Source organism: Centruroides sculpturatus, unplaced genomic scaffold, assembly GCF_000671375.1.
Source record: "Centruroides sculpturatus isolate CEXI.00-Female unplaced genomic scaffold, Cexi_2.0 scaffold39, whole genome shotgun sequence".
Lineage (NCBI taxonomy): Eukaryota > Metazoa > Arthropoda > Arachnida > Scorpiones > Buthidae > Centruroides > Centruroides sculpturatus.
In genome coordinates, this window is record NW_019384314.1 from 559,337 (window position 1) to 582,206 (window position 22,870).

A 22,870-nucleotide genomic window follows, 5' to 3' on the forward strand; every position below is an offset into this window, starting at 1 on the left:
ATAAACTTTATCCTAGCTGAGGTACTGTACAGTATTTAAAATATGCTAAATGAATTGCATTCATTTTACAGTGTTTTCCAATTCTACATACAGGCTGAATCCATAGAAGGAAGAACGTAAGACTGTTACTCTCCCTTAACAATTTCGGTATGTTAAGAATCGGTGCGTGTTCGCATTTTCGAACGGCTCATTGAAATGATGGAGAACAAGAATGAATAATAAGTTTATTTACATTACTATCTGAATATACAACAACTCTTTAAAATACTCTTGGCAACATTTAAAACATCTCTCTACTAGCGAACCATCGGGCGAAACACGGATACTAACGACACTATTGTACTTAAATAGCGGGGGATTAAGTTAAAAAACTATACAATACTGATGACGTAGGTTATCGAGGGTCGAATAAGTACAAACGTTACAAAATGCGGGGCCTTTCCTCCGGCGTAAACTAACGACGATCGGATAAATAAACGAAACCAAAAATATTAACAAAACAAGTGATTTGGAATGATTTCTCGGACGGAATTAAAGCGCGGATTTTTTTTTATTTCTTTCTGCGTATACTTTTAAGATTTTGGCACTGCAAAGAACTGGAACGGGGCAGTCGTTCGGGAGAAAATCCGAATCTTTGGCAACATTTCTTTCCGTTATTATTGTTATTATTAATATTATAGATAAATATTTGGTATATAGAATAAATTTTTTTGGTAACAAGATTCCGGGTAAAGTCTCAAAATAAATGTAATTAGGGGACGATAAGTTATTGTCAAAACTAGAAATAAAGTCGGAAGACTACCTCTACTCCGAGCTAAGGTGTATATTTTGGCAACTGACGTTCCCACACGGCATCGGTATCTAATGACTAGCAAAGTACTTCCGTTAACTACGTGGCATTTTCTGTATTGGTCGATTTTATTAATCTAAAGACAAACGAATTATATTAGTCGAATGGAGGAAATATTTCCGTTAGGGGCTGTCCATAAATGGTGTACAAACTGGAAGAGAGGGAGGGGAGGGATTGAACTTCAATTGACGTCCGTTTTATTTCATTAAATTTTACAGTTTATATATTTTATTACTCAAAGTGATAAAGATTTTGTGGGGGGGTTGAGTTTTGTTGGACGTCCGAAGAGGAGAGGGCGTTACGGGAACTTGGACAAACAAGGAAAATGGGGGATGGGAGTAAAAATGTCAAGAAAAATGCAGACATAATTTATGGACAGTCCCTTAATTTTGCTGTCTATTGCGTTTCACTAACCTGGCAAATATCATGTTGACTAGACCTCTTGTTTTGCGGAGAACGTCGATGATTTCCGATGCTGGCTTTTCTGTAACCATTTCTCCGTTCACCTGCGTACGATAATACTTATAACATCACTCCACTAATCAAGGAATATTTGGAAAGCAATTTAAATATATTCATCCAGAACGGTTATTTAATAGAAAGCCACGCATTTAAAATCTACCGTCAACATTTTGAATCGTCTGGTAAATTCTCGAACAGTGATTTCATCTCGGATACAAATATAATAAAAATCATGGGCTTTGTGTTCGAGTAGTTTTCCTTCGAATGTGCCGTTTCGTTTTTCTGTACGGGATGTATTACCATTAAAGTCAAATGTTTTAGGCCCAACCTCCATTCCTGAAATTAATGGTCCGACGGAGTCGTGACGTGCTTTTTGTTTTTAATTGTTTTTATTAATTTGTTTCGCTTTACTTTAAATAACAGCATTTTTGAGTTCTTAATTAAAGAATAATTCGATTTTCCTATTGCCTTATCATCGATTAAACATTATTATTTTAAATTGCAACACGAGAACGTCGAAGACACAATATTGGATAGGACCATCGGCGGTCCAATCCAATAGGTCAATTGACATATATATATTCTAATTTGCTAGGATTTGAAGATGTGTTAATTTACAAATGAAATATCATCCAATCGGTAACGTTTCGCGTGCGAATATTAATTGAAAAAAAAAAACACATTTAAAATCTCCAATCACCAAACTTGTAAACATTTGAATGGTTTAATCGAATATTTTTGTTGGGAAATTGTGGGTCCGAAAGAGTTGGAATTAAACGATAATTACCTGAACTAGTCTATCTCCAGCTTTAATTCTTCCATCCCGAGAGGCCAAACTGCCTTCGTGTACGATTTTTACTTCCGGTCCGTTAGGCAATATATTTTCCGTCAGGGGGTCGGAAATGCTAAAACCTAATCGGCCGTGCCATCCTCTATCCAGCTGCACTTCTATAAACTGGACCTATAAAAGTTAAATAGTATAAATCGCGTTTGCCATTTTAAAGCACGGATGATTAAAAAACGAAGGCTTACCGCATCTTCGGAAATCTGCCGAGTAGAATCTTCTCTTTTCTCTTCCAACGTTCCCAAATTTAGTTCGTTTTCGGATTCGGAACCGGTTTTCGGTAATATGGTTCCTCTCCACTTCAAGAGATTTTTCTTGGTATTCCCTTCGTCCTCGTTCGACGGAAACATCGACGTTTGAGCGTCCAAACTGGTGACTTTAACGCTGGTTTGACGACGAAAAGAAGTCGATTGGTCTTCTGCGGAAGTAAAGTTGGCTAACCTTTGTTTTCTCGTAAACGAGCTAAGAATGTCTAGAGACTTGGGACGCAAATTTCTCTTTAGTCCCGGGCTGTCGTTGGTTAGTTCTTCCTCTGATAAGACGTTATCGCTATCGCTTATAAGAAAAGTGTTGTCTTGACTTACAGAAGACGAATTACTTCTGCTTCCGGAACTGCTGAAACTATCGTCGACTTTTGTTCGGACTCTTCTGCGCTCTCTTTTCTTACCGGGCGAATCATTTTCTTTCTGTCTGGCCCAATCGTTTAATAATTCCACAGCTTCTCTTCTCAATGGTTTGGACAGGGGAGGTTCGTCGTCTCCGGATAGAGGTGAAAGCGGAGGATCCACGTGCCTAGATAATTTTAACTTTACTTCGTTCGGTGCACTTCTGAGGAAACTGATGGCTTCTGCGTGACTAAGTTCTGACATGTCCGTACCGTTAACCTAATAGAAATTTGATTATTACGCATGTAAATAACTTAAAAACAACGTTCTTAATTACTTCGAGAGTATTACTTGTAATATCTGATCTCCGGGTTGTATTCTGCCGTCGGATTTTGCAGGTTCTCGAATTAAATCTTTTACGAACAATCCGGGAAAGGTGCTCTCGCACTGTTCCCTCTTCAACACGGTGAAACCTAAACTTCCTTCATGTTTCTCGATGACGATTTCAAATTCCTTTAAATATGCAAACGTTATGAATTTTTTCTCCAAATATTTTCCACCAAACAAATGAAAAAAGTCCGTAATAGCGAGCGTAGATTAACGTAACTCTGAGTGCATTGAATTAAATTAAGCATTGGATAGAGCTAATAAAATTAATTATAAAGATATCTTGTTTGTTTTTATTTTTACTTATTAAACGAAACTAAATCAATTTAGCCTTACGAATAATGCAAATCAATTATCGTCGCTTCGGATGCTGTTCTGTCGTGTAAAAACAGCTAATTATATGTATATTTAAGAGGCGTGGTTCGTAGTCATAGTGGAATTTTCATGGAAATTGCTTCGTTGTATTAGTTTTATGTGATTTTATCCAAAATAATTGATTAATTGACGCAGCGAGTATGCTAAGTTTCAATTGTGTGTGTGACATGAAACTTTTTCCCAGGCATCTAACTTCATCAGACCAAAAGTGAATTCGGAAACTAGTTTTTATCAGAAATTGAGCTCTCGCTTTCCAAAAGATTAGTTAGCTCCAAGTCCGTTGCTTTCGAGTCTTGGAGAATAGCCGTTAGAAAATAATTCTGGCTTATGGGAGTTACATAACATATATCAATGATGATGTATGCTGTTACAGACGAGCACTTACACACTAATATGCAAATTTAGTTGAGATTAAATATAAATTAATATTGACCTCTAATCATCAGTTTTTACATTTCCTTAGGGTCATACTTTCTGTTGATGGTCCTTGAGATGGTATTTTTATCATTTTGACTCCAGATGACTGTCTTATTATTGATATTGTCTTATCATTACTATATTATAATTTATAACAAGGCAATAATGTTTTGTTTAGAAGAAACTGTAAAACATACTAGCTATGTTTTACTCTTTCTGTCCTGTGGGTGATAAGACAGCCTTTTATCAGGTCCATCATCAATTCAGCCAGGTCCAATAGGGCGACTATGTGATGAGGGATGGGACCAAAAAATTTCTGGGATTTTTTCTCAAGTTTCCCAGGGCAGTATGCTAACATCATAACACTCAGCTGTCTGGTCTTCACTTAGTTTTTTGGTATGTAACTTGCACCAATTGTTGAAAACAATCATCGTGGAATTAATCAACTTCAAAGTGAAACTGGTAACATTGTACATTCTACATATTTCTGATAAAAGCTTAATTAGCTATTAAAATCTTGGCAAAGATTTTGTATTATTGCTAGTTATAAACTTAATAATTTTGCCATAAGTATAGAACATGCTTTAAATTAGCAATATTAGGGCACTGGAAATTTATAACAAAATTTCATAGAAATTTACAGTGAAGAACTGCCAAGAACCTGGAGACAGAATTGTATCATAAAAAATCACAGCAACATATTATTACCATTTTTTATATGAAAATTCAAAATGTTAAATTTAATACAGGTATACCTCGCCTTACGTCGGTAATTGGTTCCAGGAAAACGACTTAAGTCGAAAAATGACGTAAGTCGAATTTACTTGTCTCCGAATCTACTTGTCACTAGGAAAAACCATAAATTACTATTCCCAGTTCTGTATTTTATTTATTAATGCATTTTCAATAATATATGGTTAATAAGAATCTATTTTAAGCTCACAAACAAATAAATTTTAGTTTTTAATAGAGTACAGAAAAAAGTAATCTAAATTTACGAATGCATGTACTATACCGTAAATACAGTACATACTTGTAAATGTATATATTTTAATATGATTTTATGTGCTTTAAACGCTTTTCTAGTGATATTACGACTTCAATATTTGTGGCGGACGGACGTAAAGTCGAATAAAATGACTTAAACCTGATTTTTATTTTTTCGTATACTTTTTTAACAAATGATGTATAATCAGGAACGACGTAACTCGAAACGACATAAGTCGAGGTATACCTGTATCTTTAAATTGTGCACTTTACACATGCACATACTATCATCCAATTAGAAAATAACTGTTTTACTATTATTTTAATTAATTTTAAAATCTGATTTTAATGGATTTACTACTACATATACCAATAGTTTAGTGATTACTACTAATTGTTAATAAATAAAGCAAAATTTATTTATGAACATACTTTAGCAGAATGATTATTTATGCTACTGCTTCTGGACAAAGTATTGTGTACAGACGACGATGGAGACTCCAAAGAAAATGATGGACAGGAATCGTCCTAAATTAACGAAATTGTTACTTTGTTATAAAATATAATCTGCAAAGAAGCTGATAATTATGTTATTGATAAAGCAATTTACAAAATCTATGCATGTAGCAAATTAGAGTGAACATAAACTGTCAAAATGGGTTCTAATTAAAAGATACATTGTTTTTATCTCTAATATACAAGGTGGTCATCAAGTAACTTGACCAACTAATGACGATTGTCGGAATGCAGGAAGCGAGGAATCCACCGAAACTTTTGCAGGATAAATACAGAGTAACACACGCTTGCAATACATGAAAATTGGAGTAGAACATGTGTCACCATAACCATGACACACATTCTACTCCAATTTTCATGTATCGCAAGCGTGTGTTACTCTGTATTTATCCTGCAAAAGTTTCAGTGGATTCCTCACTTTCTGCACTTCTGATATCACTGTTAGTGGTTAAGTTATTTTATGACCACTCTATATATATAAAAATGAAGTAGATTAAAAATAAAATAGTACTCTCAATTTTATTTTTAAAGAAATTATCTTTAACTGTAGTTATATTTACATAAAATATGAAAGTTTACTGAAATTTTTAATATTTTAACCCAATGCAATTATTTACCCTCATGTTCAGAGGCAGACTAGGAATGATTGTTGGGTCGGGACGGTGGATTTTTAATGTCACATTAATGGGAGCGGCTCTTAATGCATCCAAAGCTTCCTAAAAGTTTAAAATTTTTTTATAATACAAACTTTTATTTTTATCTTATAATTCTAAAATATAATTAACTCACAGTATGGGTTAAGTTCAATGTGCTTTTCCCATTTACTTCAATAATCACGTCGCCGACTCTCAACTTCCCACACTCCATGGCGGGCTGAAGGGGGTATAATTTCCGTATGCGGATCAGCTGATTTATGCATCCCCTCCCACCAGTATCACGTCCTCCGCAGATGCTCAAGCCTAGACCACGACTACTTTTTCTGATATGAACATCAAAAGTATTTTCTGAAAAATTTTACATTATTATAAGAAAAATTAATCTATACACAGAATGTGTCAAAATTAAAATATCTTAATATCTTATGTTTCAGTAAAATATTGTATTTAAAAAAATTAGACACTGCTTATTGTAATCACCACCAGTCATTTAATATTATCAAAATTAGGAAGTCCCAAAAGAAAATACAGGTAAAAAAAATATGGGTATATAAGTGTATTTAACCTGTCTTTTCACACTTTGGCCTCAACGTGTATCTGATAATATACAATTGTTATCAATCTTGACCAATGCTTGAAACTAGTCTTAATCTTTTTTGCTCACAATACAGTAGGTTTCAGTTGTTGGAATTTCTTATTTCAACAATGCATTAATTGTTGTTAAAGATAATAGCAGGCAAACAATACAAGATTAAGTTACTTTTAATATAAGAATCAGTAAATCCAGAACCTCCACTAATTGTAATCTTATTTACTTATCCTGGTTTACTTTCTATCAGTTTAGACAAGTCCCAAAGTCTCTCACTATTCTATTTTTTCTGACAGAAAATGCTTAATTAATTAGGTTTTAGTTTTGGAATAATTTGTTTCTATTGGAATCACTTTTGTTACCAACATGAAGTATAGATCTATATATCAAAATATATCTCTAATTAGGCATTATTGTAAATTTTAAGTTTTTATTTATTTAAATATAGAGTCTAGTTATTGTCATTTATGGAACAAATAAGATATTTTGATGCATATTTCTAAATTTTTATCATTTTATATTGAATGCAAGCAAAAAATAAAAGTTTATATTACTTTTGCAATATCACTATTATTTTACTGAATTGCTATAGGGTTATTTATTTAAATTTAAGTACACTTTACTACAATGTATCTTATGAATAGAATCTTCACATGATCAGAGAAATGACACTAAAGATTTAAAAATGTTTTAATTAATGAACAAGTGTGTAATTATAAAAATTTTATAACTTTTTACCTAATATTTAAAGTGATTTACAAAATTGTAATTATCCTTAGTAATAAAGACAGATTCTTGAAACTGTCCATTCAAAAAAAAAAAAAAAAAAAGTCACTGATAATCTCTTTGCTAATGAGCGTTATCTAAAGCTAACTCTGAAATAAGCCTTTTGAATTTAAGATTTCAGATTTTTCTAAATACTCTCTACTCTCCTTAGAAATGAACTATGCAAGTCAACAATGTACATTAATAATTACCAACAAAAAATTAAATTAACAATAACCTTTTGTTATAAATTTATAAATATCTTCCACTTTCCTTAATTGTCTGAACCTTCTCTGTGGTACTTTTGGTGCTGTCGTTAAATCTGAAATAGTTTAACATAATAAAACAGTAAATTCAAAATCATAATTCTCTCAGATTTCTAAAATAAGTTTACTGAATTATTTTATTACATTCAATTTTCTAACCAAATTAACCGAAATTTAACAATAGTTTAAGTTACAATTATGTTTAATTAATCAGTTAGAACTTGCACATAAACCACTAGTATAAAATATTATAACAATTTTGAAATATCTAGGGGAAAAATGAATTCAGATGAAATCTATAATGTATATCAGATAGAGGAGAAGGTGGTATTATGGAACCCCAATTACATTTTAGTGAATTGTAAACAAGGTATCATAACTACACCCACATTTTTTGTGCAAAAAGTACTGGTAACTAGTAAACTAAATGTTCCTAATTGGATTTTTCGCTAGTGTAATTATAAGTATGGTTTTTGAAGGCTTTTGTACAAAAAGTCCGAAAGTAGGCTTAGAGAAAATCGGGTGGTAATATGGAACCTTACTGTATATTTTCAAAAAAATGCTTTAATGTAGCCAAAAACAAATAGGAAAGGACAAAAAATGTTAAATAATTACAAAATTATTTACTCCAATGTATTTTATCGCAAAAATGCTTTTATAATAGAAAAATATGACCTCCATCAACAATATATATTCCAGCAGCTTTTTTTCGATATTCTTAGGAAGAATTGACTTTCTACCTAGTGTCTTTTTCACAAATTGCTCCGGAGGAATGTGTCCTTGCAAATAGAAAGTTCGAAGGAGTTGAGTTCCATATTACTGTAAAAGCACCAATGGGGTCCGTATTTCACTCATCGCCATCTCGAATTAACTTATGTCTGTCAAGACCAAATTTTAAAAAACTTGATCATCACACAGATTAATATGTACCCCTAAGTCTCTGGAACGGAATACATGCATCAGTGAACCTACAACTTCACGATTTTTATTTTAAAAATAATTAAATTCACTTAGCATTCAAAACTTGCGAATTTTGAAAAAAACAAATTTGCTGATTAAATGCGAACAACTGTTTAACTGAAGTAAAACGGGTTTTCTCCTTGCTATGGATGTCTGCCTAGTTCAGTTCAGCCACATTCCGCTGCAGTTTGCCTTTATTATCAGTTCGAAAAGGGGTGGTTCCATAATACTTGCAGTGTTCCATAATACCACCTTCTCCTCTATACATTTTAAGATAAACTGTCTTCCAAATAAATAACTTCAGAATTACAAAATCAAATGTTTTTTTTATGCTAACTGGGGATAACAGTATTCAAATATTGCTTACAACATTTCATCATTCCAATGGTACAGTATGTTGGTATATAAAAAGCAGCATGTTGAGTCAAAGTATCTAGAAAAATTTGGCTATTTTGTTTATCTGAATTACTATTTCAAAAAAATTATATAGCAGAAAACTAAAATGTCTTGTAGCATCCATCCTGTCTAATCATCAAACAGTCTTCAAATTTTGCAGATACTACCTTTTATTGGAGGCTACATCTCTGCACAATGATGTAAAACAATTAAAAGCTTGCTGATGATAAGCCAATTCATTAAAAATATACATAATTTGAATCAAAATGGCATACGGTCTGCCATTTTGATTCAAATTATGTATATTATTAAATTGTTTTAATTACAAAAGCAGAAGCCTTTTTTAATAACTTATTGTAAGGTAGATTACAAATTAATGACAAAGTTTAACCTTCATTTCTTGTATTTTGTTATTAAAACTTACTGATTATTTGTACACAATACAAACAAAATAACTCTTACAAACTAAGAGCATTTTCAAACTTAATAATAATATAATTTTCACTTGACTGAAATATTAGCATATTAAATGTGTGCTCTTTAATAAACAATCTTTTATATGGAAGCTCTTTTGCTATTCCCTTTTTTCTTTTGTTAAGAAAGTAAGAATGTAACATATTTCAAATATTTAATATTTATGATGATGGAGATTATTGTAAGAATCAAGAAATTTTATTTAAATTTGATAACCACAAAAATGGCATATACTCAAAAATAAATGAGAAGAAAATTAATTATATTTTATCATTTCAAAATGCTTTATTTATTAATAAAATATTTAACAAATAAACTCAATAATTTGCTGCTAAACACCACATAAAATTGCTAGAATTGAAATAAAACTTTCACATACCTCAAACCTCTGAATTTGTCATTCATTACTGATATGAACTTTCAGTGATGTCTCTCAAATACTGTTTTTCCCTCCACTTCTATTTTATTTATGTTAGCAACTTATTATAAATGTAACTATAAAATAAGTGATATGGAATGGTATGACTAAGTATATAAAAAACTATTATATACCTTGAACTTTTGAGTTATCTTACTCAAATTAAACAAAGAAAAAATTTTAAAAAATTATTTTTTAAAGAAGAGTGAGTTATGAAATGGTTGCTAATATACTCCATTAAAGCATCACTCATAGTTTTAATTGTTTTACTTTGTTCTAGCTTAGTTTTTACTGTTTTGTTTCTGTATTTGAGATTACTTTTGCATATATTACAAGTAATTATAATAATATCTCTACATTCAAATAGCAAATATAATATCAAGTTAAATAGCTATGATTTTTTATGATGTAGTTTTCTTATAAAATGGAATCAAACAAACTGATTTACTGTGGACATGACAGTCACGTTTTTGAATATTGAAAAAATAAAAACATGAAATCTGAAAGGGGCATTGAAAGTTTTAAATTATAACTAATTTGTTTTCTTAAAATTAACTAAATCTGATTTTGATACAACATATAAAATGCAAACTTACCCAAATCATAAACTTTTGATAAATATCCTCCATTCTGGATTGCCTCAGTTATAGTAACTGGAGTATTTCGATTAGAGTCTGGTAAACTAAATGCTTTTACAGTTGTATTATTTAATAAATTATTTTCTTTATTAAAATAATCTCTGTTTCTTTCTAAATGTGGGATTTCATTTTTGGTTATTAGTGGCAAGGTGCATTTTTCAATGCTGACTCTATAACTATTACTGGAATCAATCTTTTCTTCTTGAATACAAGGAAATAAAGAACTGCTGCCAGTACTGATTCCTGAGGAAGTATCACAACTGACTTGATCATCTTCTATGCACATTTTATCACAATTTAAAACTGGCATCGGAATTGTGCCTTGCATGCGATCTAACAAATCTGTCCCATCGGTTCGTTGATCTGAGGAAGCATCACTTTTTTCTTGTGAAGTTTCTCTTGTGGAATGTAAGTTTGTTGTGCGAGACAAAATCTCACAAGAACTGCTTTTTGTTAGCCTGTCCTTACTAGAACGAGTCACTTGCCACTTTTTCATGTTGCTGTCATAAAAATGATCTAGTTCATCACAGTCGTCGTCATCGATATGTAATTCGGATCTGGAATTTTCCTCTTCATTTTCCAAAGTCTTCTCCACTAATACATTTATTACTTTGGGACTAGTTCTTAATGAATCAACGGTTTCATAATATGGCACATTATTAAACTGAACACCATTCACTTCTAATATTTGATCATCTAAAGATTAAAAACCTTAATCAACATACAAAAATACTATATATATATTATAATTGGTAAGAAATTAGTTTTATATAATATTTAGACATGTTTATATCTCAATAATTTATATACAATAAAGATAATTATAATTTTTATGGTTTATGTGGACATTGTTAATTGATATACAAGTAATATAATGGTAAAAAATCATTGTTAAGAGATTAACTTGTTTACTCTAAGGAAATTTAAAGAAAATACACAAAAACATTTAAAAATGCTAAAAATTTTGATTCTCTAATCATACAATTCATTTTAACAGTGGTTAGTTGGTCAAGATAGTAAAAATCACCATCCTGATGTTTGGGATATCCAGGTTTGAGTCTAGTTGAACTGATTTGGGTATGTCAAACCCTTAATTGCATCATTTGGCCAAATGCAATGGCATTTTTAAAAAGTATCTTGAAGACAGAAAGTGTGAAGTTCTTCTGACAAGTTTAAATAAACGTTTCAATCATGATTTTTTTGTTTATGTTTATTTAATTTTTTTTATACCTTGAAGCAATCAAACCGATTTTATTACACAACTTCAACATTGAAAATTTATTATAATTTATAAATTAGGATAAAAATATAAGTTTGCATAATTAAAGATACAACACCACAATATTCCATTGACACAAAGTTCAATTATTGGCTTAAAATAAAAATTTATGTAAAGTTTGTAAAGATAAATTTAAAATGGAGTGTAATAGATTAAAATTTAATATTCTTTGTTTTGTTATTAATTATACATTACATATGTTGTGCTTTTTATATTGAACTTTTTTCAATATGAAATGTTTTATTTAATTTAATAAGATGTTCCAGCTTAATTCAGCCATCAAAAGGGGCTTTTGTTCTAGTATTTTATGAATCTACATTATAAATTTTCTGATATATAATAATGTAGACAATTATTTAAGAGTTTTAATCATTTAGTATATAAATATTAAGAAAAATTTTAGGAAATTAATAAGTCTCAATCATATATCATGATTTTTTTTTCCTATTCTGATACAAATATTTTGAAATTTATTATAAGAGTCTTAATACCCTTCTTTATTTATTGTTTATAAATTTTTCTGTTAACTAAATTTTATACTTATCAAAATTGATTTATTCCAAAAATATTACATTTAAATGCAAAAATATTTGCAGGAAACTAAAAATATAATTTAAAAAATTCACTTATAGTTTATAAACATGATGAGTCAATAGGATTGTCAACTGTTTGAAAATGTTCTGAAAAATAAAAGGAGATTTTTTAATCATTACTCATTCTTCATGGAAAGTTGGCATCCTTAATTGTAATCTGAATTATTTTCAGATTTGTTTGCTAGTTTGCTTTTTAAATTTTTTCTCTTTCCAACCTGTGGGCATTAAGAAGGTTTGTTTTAATCACTCATCATGGATTTGGCCAGGCTCACAATGAGAGCAACAGGATGGTGAGAAACAGGGCCCAACATATCTGGAACAAAATGCACATGAAAAATTCCTTGGGTTGCTCACCCAGATTTGATCATAGATATCCATAGTAATAGGTTAAGACTTGACTGCCCCAGCCATCTGGCTGTCTCATCGTTGTCATCATAATCAAGGGAAGAAAAAAAGTTTGTAAGTTTTCCTTTAATCATCACTTTTTCAAATTGCTGTTTTTTTTCCACATTGTATTTGGAATTTGTTACTCTGAAAGTTAGCAATCCCTTGAGTCAAATGTTTGAAACTTTTTTTAAGGTTTATTACTATTTTGAAAATTACAATTTAAACATTATGTTTGAAGATCCATTCAATGTAAGTAATTAGTAAAATAAATGTGTGTACTACACAATAAAACTTTTTGTTTTTAATTGCCAGAATTATTTACATTTTAAACACACAAAACATTCATTCATTGTTCATAAATGATAAGAGCTCATTTATCAATATTTAACACGTACCTTTTAATCAGATTTATTTTAATCGTAATATAAAATAATTTTATTAGAAATACAATTAAATATTGATAATAATTATGTCATGAGCAAAGTACTCAAAGATTAAGGAATTAAAAAAACCAAATATTATTTTTGAAAAATCCTCCAAAAATATTAACAAAAGCAGAATAATAATAATAAACTAAACAAAAATATAGGAGAAAATTTATTTTATATAATTACTTGATGTATGCAAAATTATATAAAATCACAATTCATATATGTTGACATTAGTAGAAAATTTGAGGTGAAAAATATGTACTGTACAATAAGGGTAAAGTCTCAATTTTAAAATATAAGATTACTAAATTTTATTATATCCTCATATATCTGCCTCTCTACATGATATGTACTCAGATAAACATATTTTAATATGTAGCTTTATTTTATATATATATATAATAAAAACTGGATTTTAACTACAGTTAGACTCACCAGGCTGTATTCTTTCGTCTGGTTCGGTAGATTCTTTGAAAAGGAGAGAACGTACGGAGATTAAACCTGGAAGCGACGTGTCCTTTGCCTAGAGATAAAGTTTACACTTATCAGTACAGTGACAATAATAGCAATAATGAATTTCATTTATTACATTATTTGGGTTGTTATCATGTTTATCTGTTAAAATTTAAAAAACAAAATAAAGTATAAAAAATTATTATGCTACAAAGAAATTTTTACAGTTTTAAAGAGAATGAAAATGATTACAAAAGTATTACTTGTCACTGATAATTCTTCAATTACATAATTTTATTATTTCTAAATCAGAATAGTATTGATAACAAAGTTTCATCACAAGCAGAAAAATATGATTTATGATTTGCAATTTTATAAGTTGTTACTTTATCAATTTTAGAAAACTTAAATGAAATTTCATTAAATTCTATTTTAGATTATTATTAAATCCTTAAAAGATAATAGAATAAAATTCATAAAATTTGAAACAGGCTTGTAATAAGAGAGATGTTTTTCCTATTTATCACCTATTCACCACCTTATCTTTATCTCCTCTAAATGATAAATTTGATGTTAATCTTTCTTTTGTAACAAACTTACAATTTTTGCTGTGTTCATTTGTCTATTTTAACATATTTAACAAAAAAGTGAATAGTATTACTGTATTAAGAGAATGAACAAGAACAAAGTTAGGTGAAAATAAAAAACAAAACAAGAAGAATTTTGATATAAAACACAGTATCAAAAACATTAGAATAATTCGGCTGCAATTTTTTCAAATTGCAGCCGAATTATTGTAGTCTAGTTTTGATGACAAAGAAACTTTTTGTTTCCCACATATCTAATGGCAAGACTAGAATTTGTAAAATCAAAATGAACGGTTATTCAATTGAGAATTATCAATAACATAACCAGAATTTGTCTTTGTTAACAATGTGAGCATAATCAAGGTTCAGTCAATTATCAGGAAAGTTCATAAAAGCTGTTCTCTAAGACTTAATTGAAGTTATAAATTTCAAATAGGAGAATAAAAGGTTATTGAATAAGGAGATAGTAGTTTAGTAAGGAACTAAGATGGAAGCTGGATGTCAAAAGATGAATTGAAATTCTATCATAGGTAGATAGAGAAGAACAAGCAAGATAAGTAAAACATGCAAACTAAATTTTGTAACAATAACATTACACAAAAGCTAAATAAATATTTTACGAATAAACTGATAAGGTTTCACTTTGTGTGTCAAGCACACACATTCTAAATGAAACTTTTGTTTTTCTTCACTAAAAACATAATTTTAGATGCATTCTTGGACAGTTAACTTGTTTAAATTTGGACTCAATATTTTCAAGCTCCCTCTATATTTGTCTTAGAAGGGAACAAACTTTCACTATCGCCAGCACATTGAGGGAATTGTTTTCATCTATATTCCATATTTGTTGTACCAAGGTTCCCAACTTTATTGCTAGCAACCTTTAAGGGGTTATTGGGGTCATTTGGAGAGGGTTTGGTGGATAATTTTTAAAATCATATATAAAAATATAAAGTATAATAGTAATAAAAAACATGTATCAATTAATAATATCTTTAAATTTTAGTATAGTGAAACAAACTACAAAACTTTTGAATTTCTAAATTTCAGTTGTGTTTAATACAGTATAGGAATTAATTAATACTTATTTATTTCATCCTATTTACAATATATTCTTATTTCGTATCATAGAAAGGGTTTGGTGACTTAAATCTGATTTTGAAGAGAGACAGACAAGCTAAAGATTGGGAATTGCTGTATATCATTTTCAATAGTGTAATCTTTTTAAAATGCACCAATGTGTGAAGAAAGCAGAACAATCTCTCTGTTGTTTTAAGACAAACAAAATACAGATAAAGATTTTTCTAATATTTTTGCCAAATTTGAACAGAAAAATTAAGAAGCAAGTTTATACTGAAAAATTTTCTGTGAAAGCATAGCCAATAGGAGAAGTTGCTCACAATGACATTCATAATAGTCACTATCCTATCCAGATTCAAAAAATGATGGATAATCTTTTCTATCACAAGGGAACAAATATATTTAAATCTTATACAAAGATTTAACACTACAATAGAGACCAGTACAATGCGGGGGATTCGTTGCGCATTATAGAAAATCGCGTTATCGAAACCTGCATTATCACATGATTTATGAAAGTTTAAACATTGGTCTATAAGTTGAAAAAAACGTATACCTCTGATTGACAAAATTCAAGGGTGTTGCTTGCTTTATTTGTATGTTATACAGGACTCTACTGTAATCCTGCTGACCTTGAGAACAATTCTTTCCCTGTGTGTGGGCTAATTTTCACTATTTTATGGTATATTCTAAGAAGCATTAAAAAATTGACTAAACTAGGCAAACAGGAATATTAAGCAATATTTGTCAGTTTTGAGAACTGTGGGTTTCAACTTGTATGGATTGTGTTTAATCTTATATGTGCATGTTTTACAGGGAGAGATAAAATGAAAAAAATTATTGCTATCATCATCATTGTTGGATTTGTCCAACTCGTCATTATAATTACATGACATATGTAACTTTATTCACATATACTACAAAAACATGCTCAGAATTCCCTTGCTGAATACACCTGAAAATTCCAAACTGAATGCACCACATGGTTCTAAACAATTGATTCTCTTTTAAATTTCTAAGAAGATAATGCCATCTGATGCTCAACAGACACACTAAGAGATAAAGAATTTTGTCTATGTCAGGCTACAATGTTATGGCTACCAGAATCTTAAAAATAATTCACAGAACATATTATATGTATACTATATTATGTACTTTTAGCAAATAATTTAGTTTAAATAATATCTTAATTAATAAGTTCATGAATTGTTTCAAAGACACATTGATTTAGACTTAAAGACACCAATAAACAGGCTAGAGTTAATATAACCAAGAGGTCATTATTAAATTAGAATATTGAAATATGTTAAAGACTAGTATATCTACAGTAATTCCTCCATTTACATGAATTCACTTTAATGTGGTTGAACAATTTTTAAATTTTAAATAATCAACTTTATGGAAATAAATGGTAGTTACATCAAAAAGTGTGCTTTTTGTTGTCATTAACCTATTATATACACATATATTTAAAAAAACTTCAGTTAAAACTTTTCTACCAGTAAGAATAAAACACTGTACTTGAGGATATGAAACAGATCCCTATTTTAAACAGTTTTCCATGGTTCCATTTATGAGCTGTTTTTGTAGAACCAATTACTTGCATAAAGGGAGCAATTACTCTATTTTAGATTATTAAAATTTACTAGTCTTTAACTTATTAACTCGAACCTGTTTATTGGAGTCTTTCAGCCTAAATCAATGTCTTTGGAACAATTCATGAACTTGTTAATATTAACTATCAGTGGCGTGCCATCATTGGAAGCTGTGGAAGCACCACTTCCCTTGTATTTTCTAAAATATAAATACATACTGCACGATTATTTTCATATTTGAACATACTTTGAATTACTTAAAATTAATATTTTATTATAACAGCATTATCTATTTTATTACAGATTTCTATATGAAATCTGTAATAAAATAATAATGCAGTATAATAATAATAATAATAATGAAATATCTGTGAGAAACAACAATAAGATCACTATTGTATATTCAAATCTAAATTCATATACATATTTCCAATGGAAGCGCTGCAATGTCAGCTTCCAGGGTGAAAATATTTGAATGGTGTAAAGCAGCCAATTTACAGGCAATGGCACATCTGGTGGACGCTACATACCATAATGCTTCCAATGATTCTATCCCTTAGCCACTGGTAGGGAGCTATTTGACTAAGTGAATTGTTTTAAAATTTAAAAAGTAAAGAATATTCAATGTTATTTTTATGTATGCTTCTTTGCAAAGTTATATTTAATTATAATTATATTGACAGATTTTCAGACATAAAATCTTTAGAATTTGCATCACTTTTAGATGTTAATAATTTTAATTATTATGAAAAACAATTTTTCCAAGCGAGTTTTAATTCTTTAAATTAAGTAAATTTTATGGGGAATTTTTTGATTTATCTAAATTACATAGTGAATCGCAATATTTGTATTCATGTCCAGACTATATTGACAGGTAACTCTTAGACATAAAAAGTATAATAATTCATGATGATCCGAACAAGATGTACTAAAAGAATTATATGATTTAATATCATTAATTTTTATGGTACCATCTACTAGTGCATCTGTTTAGCACAGTTTTTCAACCATAGGAACACTCAGTTGAAGGAAAAATTGTTGTCTCTAGTGTTCCTTTCAATAGAAAAAGAGCTCTCAAATACGTTGACGGAGTCAACGTATTTGAGAGCTCTTTTTCTTAGTTTATAAAAAATTAAAAAACAAGTTTTTCTATCATTGTTTATATCATATCAATTTGTATGAAGCATGTATTATTTGTATTTTAGAACTAAAGTACATAAATTGTTTATTTTTGTCATTTCCAGTATTTGTTTAAAATTTTTATGGACATGTGAGGTTCTGGACAGGTCCAAACCATCACGAAAGACGTGAAAAAATGATTAGAGAAAAATTTATTAGTTTAAAAAAACATAGGAAAAAGTCATTTGTAGTTGAACACCCATTGTTTATATCAAACTACGACACAGAAATTATAAATCGCAGAAGGATGTTGTCTTATGATTGGTGGAAATCAAATTCATCTTCGGTTTTGACCTTTCTTGTGCTCCAGGTAGTAGTCTCGTTACGCTTAGTAATGAGGGACCAGCCACTCAGGAAGCGCGATTGAGGGAGAACGACCAATCAAAATGGATGAAAGAAAGAACAGAGATTGATATAATCCCCAACAATCAAGGACACCTCACACTCGGTTAACATTCCGAATAACCAAAATGCCATGTGTCAATGTGCAAAAAAAGCAGTTTCTTGTCTATTGTGCCAACCTGTAACCCATGTCACTTCAGACTTAGACCGTGTACCTAACGCCAACAGACAAAGTTTCCCCATGCCTTACAGACTTGTCAATGCCACTGTCCCAGGACCACCTTCAATCAACGATCAAAGAACCACATTGACGCCCAGGAAGTCCAAACAGCTGATTGTCCTAAAGCAAACTATTTTGTACATAGTGTATGTTTATTTTATGTTAAAATAAACGGGTTTGTCAGATACTTCTCTCTTCTGCCACCACACACGTACGAATGGACCCTAGACCATCACTGATGTGCAATTAACTGATTGCCCCTGAAGTCAGCTTCTTACAGAAACACAGCTTCCCTATCATCAAATGTCATGGCACGTCACTGTTAACTATGATATTAAACTAAATTATTCCCTAAAATTGATGAATTTTAAACATAAGAAAAAAACACAAACATTTTTGCTTAAAGAGTTATTAGATTATTATTAGCCACTCACTATTTATGATAGGATTTTAGTTCTGAATGAGATGGAGGATAATGATTAAAAAAGTTAATGATTATGACCTAAAGGTGACACTTCACAAGATATTTGCACCACAGCAATGACAATGTACTTCCACTACATACTTTTATTTCCATAAACAAGTTTTTGTCATGCTGACAATGAAATTTAACTTCAAACATTCTAAAAAATTTAAATCTAAATACAAAATTTGAAGAAAAGGCGAGTTACTTTTAATTATAAAATGTTATGTTTTGAATGAAAAGTTTTACATAAAATATGTAAATAAAAAAAAAATAATTTAAAGACATTATACAAATTTACATATAAAATTGAATATGTTTGTTCCAAATCTTCAAAAAAAAAGGCATAAATAAGGATACTCAGTTTGTATAATTGGATTAGAAGTTCCAAAAACTTAATTTTGCTAAATGTATTTCACAAACACATTATATTAATGCATATATCTCATATATATTGCACAAAATATTTATCTTTGACATCATCAACCAACAGGGAATATTCTCTAATACATTAACTGCCAAATCAACTACCTATTGAAGATTTGTAAAATTATTTGATAATTTTTTTTTGTACATTTTCTTCTTCCTTAATTTTTTTTCTATATCTTCTTTGGAATAATGGTGATTTCTGCAGATGTTCTTTGAGGATAAGTTTTTAAAATTTTATATATATTATAAGTTGTTGCTGGAAAATAATTAAGAAAGATTGCCTAGTAATAATAAACTGTTTGTAGATTTTATTAGGTTTGTTTCAGTGTCAGTGCCTCAATAGCATTTTGATGCAGTTTCTTTCACAAGCTTTGTCCTCTAAGCTTGTTTTGGAGAAAATGATATGCAAAATGTAAAACCTAATATCAAACTAAAAAAAAATTAGAAATCAGATAGCAATTTTTCAACAATATTTTGCTTATTTCAGATTAAAATTAGAGTTATCCATAGAAAACAATTATATAGAATTTATTTTAAAAGTTAACAATATATTAGTATTTTAAAGTTTTTTAAATTAATGTAATAACATTTATTATGACAAAACAAAACTTATTCTAGTAGTTGTATTTCAGTTAACTGTGCAATAAATATGAAATTTGTATTATTAATATATTCTAAAAGTGTGAAAAACAACAACAACAGAATATGAATTTATCTTTCTAAAGAAAATCATAAATCTAAAATATAAATGGAAAAATAATCAACAGACAATAGATATTAAAATAAACAGAGAAATGCAGGATGGCAAATCTTTCTTAAATAGAAAAATTCAAAAATTCATACCCCTAAATATACAACTACTGCACACTAAAAAATAGAATTATCTATAACAACAGATGTTGCATTCAAATGGTGACATCTGCAATGATGAAATTTAAATTATTTTACAAATAAAGGTGTTATTAACCAGCTTCTAGTCCAATTATTATTTTACTGTTTACTATTTATCATAATTTGGCAAGTTGTACATAACTGAAGAGGGCTGCGTGAAACAGTCAAAATGCATTTTAGAAGACAAAAAAATATACAGGTTTGTTGTCTACTTTGTAATTAATAGAATAATAAAGGAGATACAAATAGGTCTTGTTGTGTGATAAGCCAACAAATAAATACTAAGAAATAGTAAACAGCAAAATAATTAAATAAAAGTGTTTTATTCAGAAACCATTAAAATGATTTTAAGTAAATTTTTGTTTTCATTTCAAGCAATATTTATGCAATTATGTGTGCATCTACCCATAGAGAACAAATTATGAAAAACCATTATCATTAAATATGTCCTGCAATATTTTAATATTTTATTGCTTGGTTTCCATATCTGAAATGTTTCTTACACTTCCTGGTAATAGCACTGAAAATAATGGGAACACAAACTTTCAGCATCTGAATGGTGCCCGAAGTTTTTGGTAAATTCAAATCATTGACATGTGAGGAGAATCACAACATAAAATTACGTCAATTGGCATTAAAAGAGTTAAGTGAATTTTTGATTTGTGTTGAATATAAATGCTATAATCTTGTAGATAGATACATAGTGTTTTATTAAATTTAAGCAAATGGAAAATTATATTAATATAACAAGATTATTATATAATTTCTCCATAGTCAAGAATCTATCATCAAATTATTAATATAATTTGATCAAAAAGTTAGGGATGACATCTTATTAGAAATTAAAAATGTTATATTTTGTTCTTCCAAAAAGAAGAAAAACATTGACCAAATATATAAATCTTACAGTTTGATTTACATATTTGAAATACAGTTTATGCTAAATATCAGTCAAATATTTAATTAATCCAGAATGAATTTTCTTACCTCTAGATCTAAATTTTCCTCCATCTTTTTCAAATCAAGAGAGATAATATTCCCAGAAGGTAACATTTCTATTTTATTTAAATGATTATTCTCATCTTCTATTTCTTTTATATCATGGTACTGATTGTTATTTTGAAGATCAGAATCTGTAAAAAAGAGCATATATTTTTTTAATTATAATAAATACTTAACTTTACATTCAATTGTAATTATTCTCCAAAGACATTACCAATTTCATTATCACAGATTTCCTTACTAGACTCTTCTTGAGATTTCTGCCCAAGTTTATTATTTAATACATTTTTGGTTGTAATTTTGTGAACTTGGGCTATAGATTTTCCAATGGTATCAACTCTGTCTGTGTCAGAATACTTTGAATCGTTTGAAGTATAATTTGATTCAGAGACCTTAGACTTTTCAGACCATTTCTTTCGTGGTTTGGGAATGGGAGGATCACTTTTAGATGCTTTATAAAATTTAAAAAATTATATATATATTTATACACATTATTAGTTAGGTTAATATGTAGTTATAAAATATTTACTGTATATTAAAGTTTCATTTATAGTATTAATAAGTTTACAAAACATCCAACTCAGTAAGAATAAAATTTGTCTATTATACTTGTGTTATTTTGAATTAATTATATTAGATTTATATTAACAATTTCATGTTCAGCATATTTCTAAGCTTTAAAAGTCAAAATTGAAGGGAGACAATTTATAATTATTAATATTAATAAAACATGAACAACTAAAATGTAAATGAAGACATGTATCATACACCTAATGAATCTTATCATCATCCCAACAATTAGTTACATTTGTAAATGTGAAAAAATAATTCCTGTACTGAGTGAATGTTCATTATTGTTCATTAATTAATAATAAAGTATAAATTCTAAAATTTTAACTTGAATCTCAATTTTTTTTATGAGGTAGATTTGACTTACTTATATATAATTTCACACTTTATTCATTAATTAATCACTATTTAATTGTTTATTTCATAAATTTGTAATAATTTTTTGTTTACATTTCAATTTTGAATGTTTTAAAATCCAGAAGAAAAAAAATCCAACAAAAATAACATTAAATTGCTTCATTAAAACATAAAACTTATTAAAAATCAGACTTTTCTAAATAATTTTGTTCATTTCGGAGAGAGAGAGGAAAAGACACACATACATTTCAATGGTTCTAAATCAAAAAAAATGTCGTTAGGTAATTTTGACTAATTTCTTAACTTAAAACAGTAGCAAATTAATATAAAATTTAAATTCAAATGTAAAAAATAAATAAGCAAAATCATAAAATTAAATTTATTTCTCCTGACATTTTTATTAAAAT

At 29.0% G+C, this 22,870-nt stretch overlaps 1 protein-coding gene across 3 annotated transcripts in view; it reads right to left on the reverse strand.

Moving 5' to 3' along the window:
* Positions 1 to 210: 210 nt before the first annotated feature.
* LOC111622955 (tyrosine-protein phosphatase non-receptor type 13-like) overlaps positions 211 to 22,870 on the reverse strand; it is a 126,248-nt gene continuing 103,588 nt past the window's right edge. For all 3 annotated transcript variants that reach the window (XM_023365434.1, XM_023365441.1, XM_023365428.1), the window contains 13 exons: positions 21,751 to 21,987; positions 21,522 to 21,667; positions 13,731 to 13,818; positions 10,564 to 11,301; positions 7,692 to 7,775; positions 6,233 to 6,447; positions 6,061 to 6,159; positions 5,360 to 5,455; positions 3,113 to 3,274; positions 2,345 to 3,040; positions 2,100 to 2,273; positions 1,265 to 1,356; positions 211 to 926 (listed from right to left, as the gene is read on the reverse strand). In XM_023365434.1, coding sequence (XP_023221202.1) covers positions 890 to 926; positions 1,265 to 1,356; positions 2,100 to 2,273; positions 2,345 to 3,040; positions 3,113 to 3,274; positions 5,360 to 5,455; positions 6,061 to 6,159; positions 6,233 to 6,447; positions 7,692 to 7,775; positions 10,564 to 11,301; positions 13,731 to 13,818; positions 21,522 to 21,667; positions 21,751 to 21,987 — 2,864 coding nt within the window. In that variant the 3' untranslated portion in view covers positions 211 to 889. The remainder of the gene's footprint in view (positions 927 to 1,264; positions 1,357 to 2,099; positions 2,274 to 2,344; positions 3,041 to 3,112; positions 3,275 to 5,359; positions 5,456 to 6,060; positions 6,160 to 6,232; positions 6,448 to 7,691; positions 7,776 to 10,563; positions 11,302 to 13,730; positions 13,819 to 21,521; positions 21,668 to 21,750; positions 21,988 to 22,870) is intronic.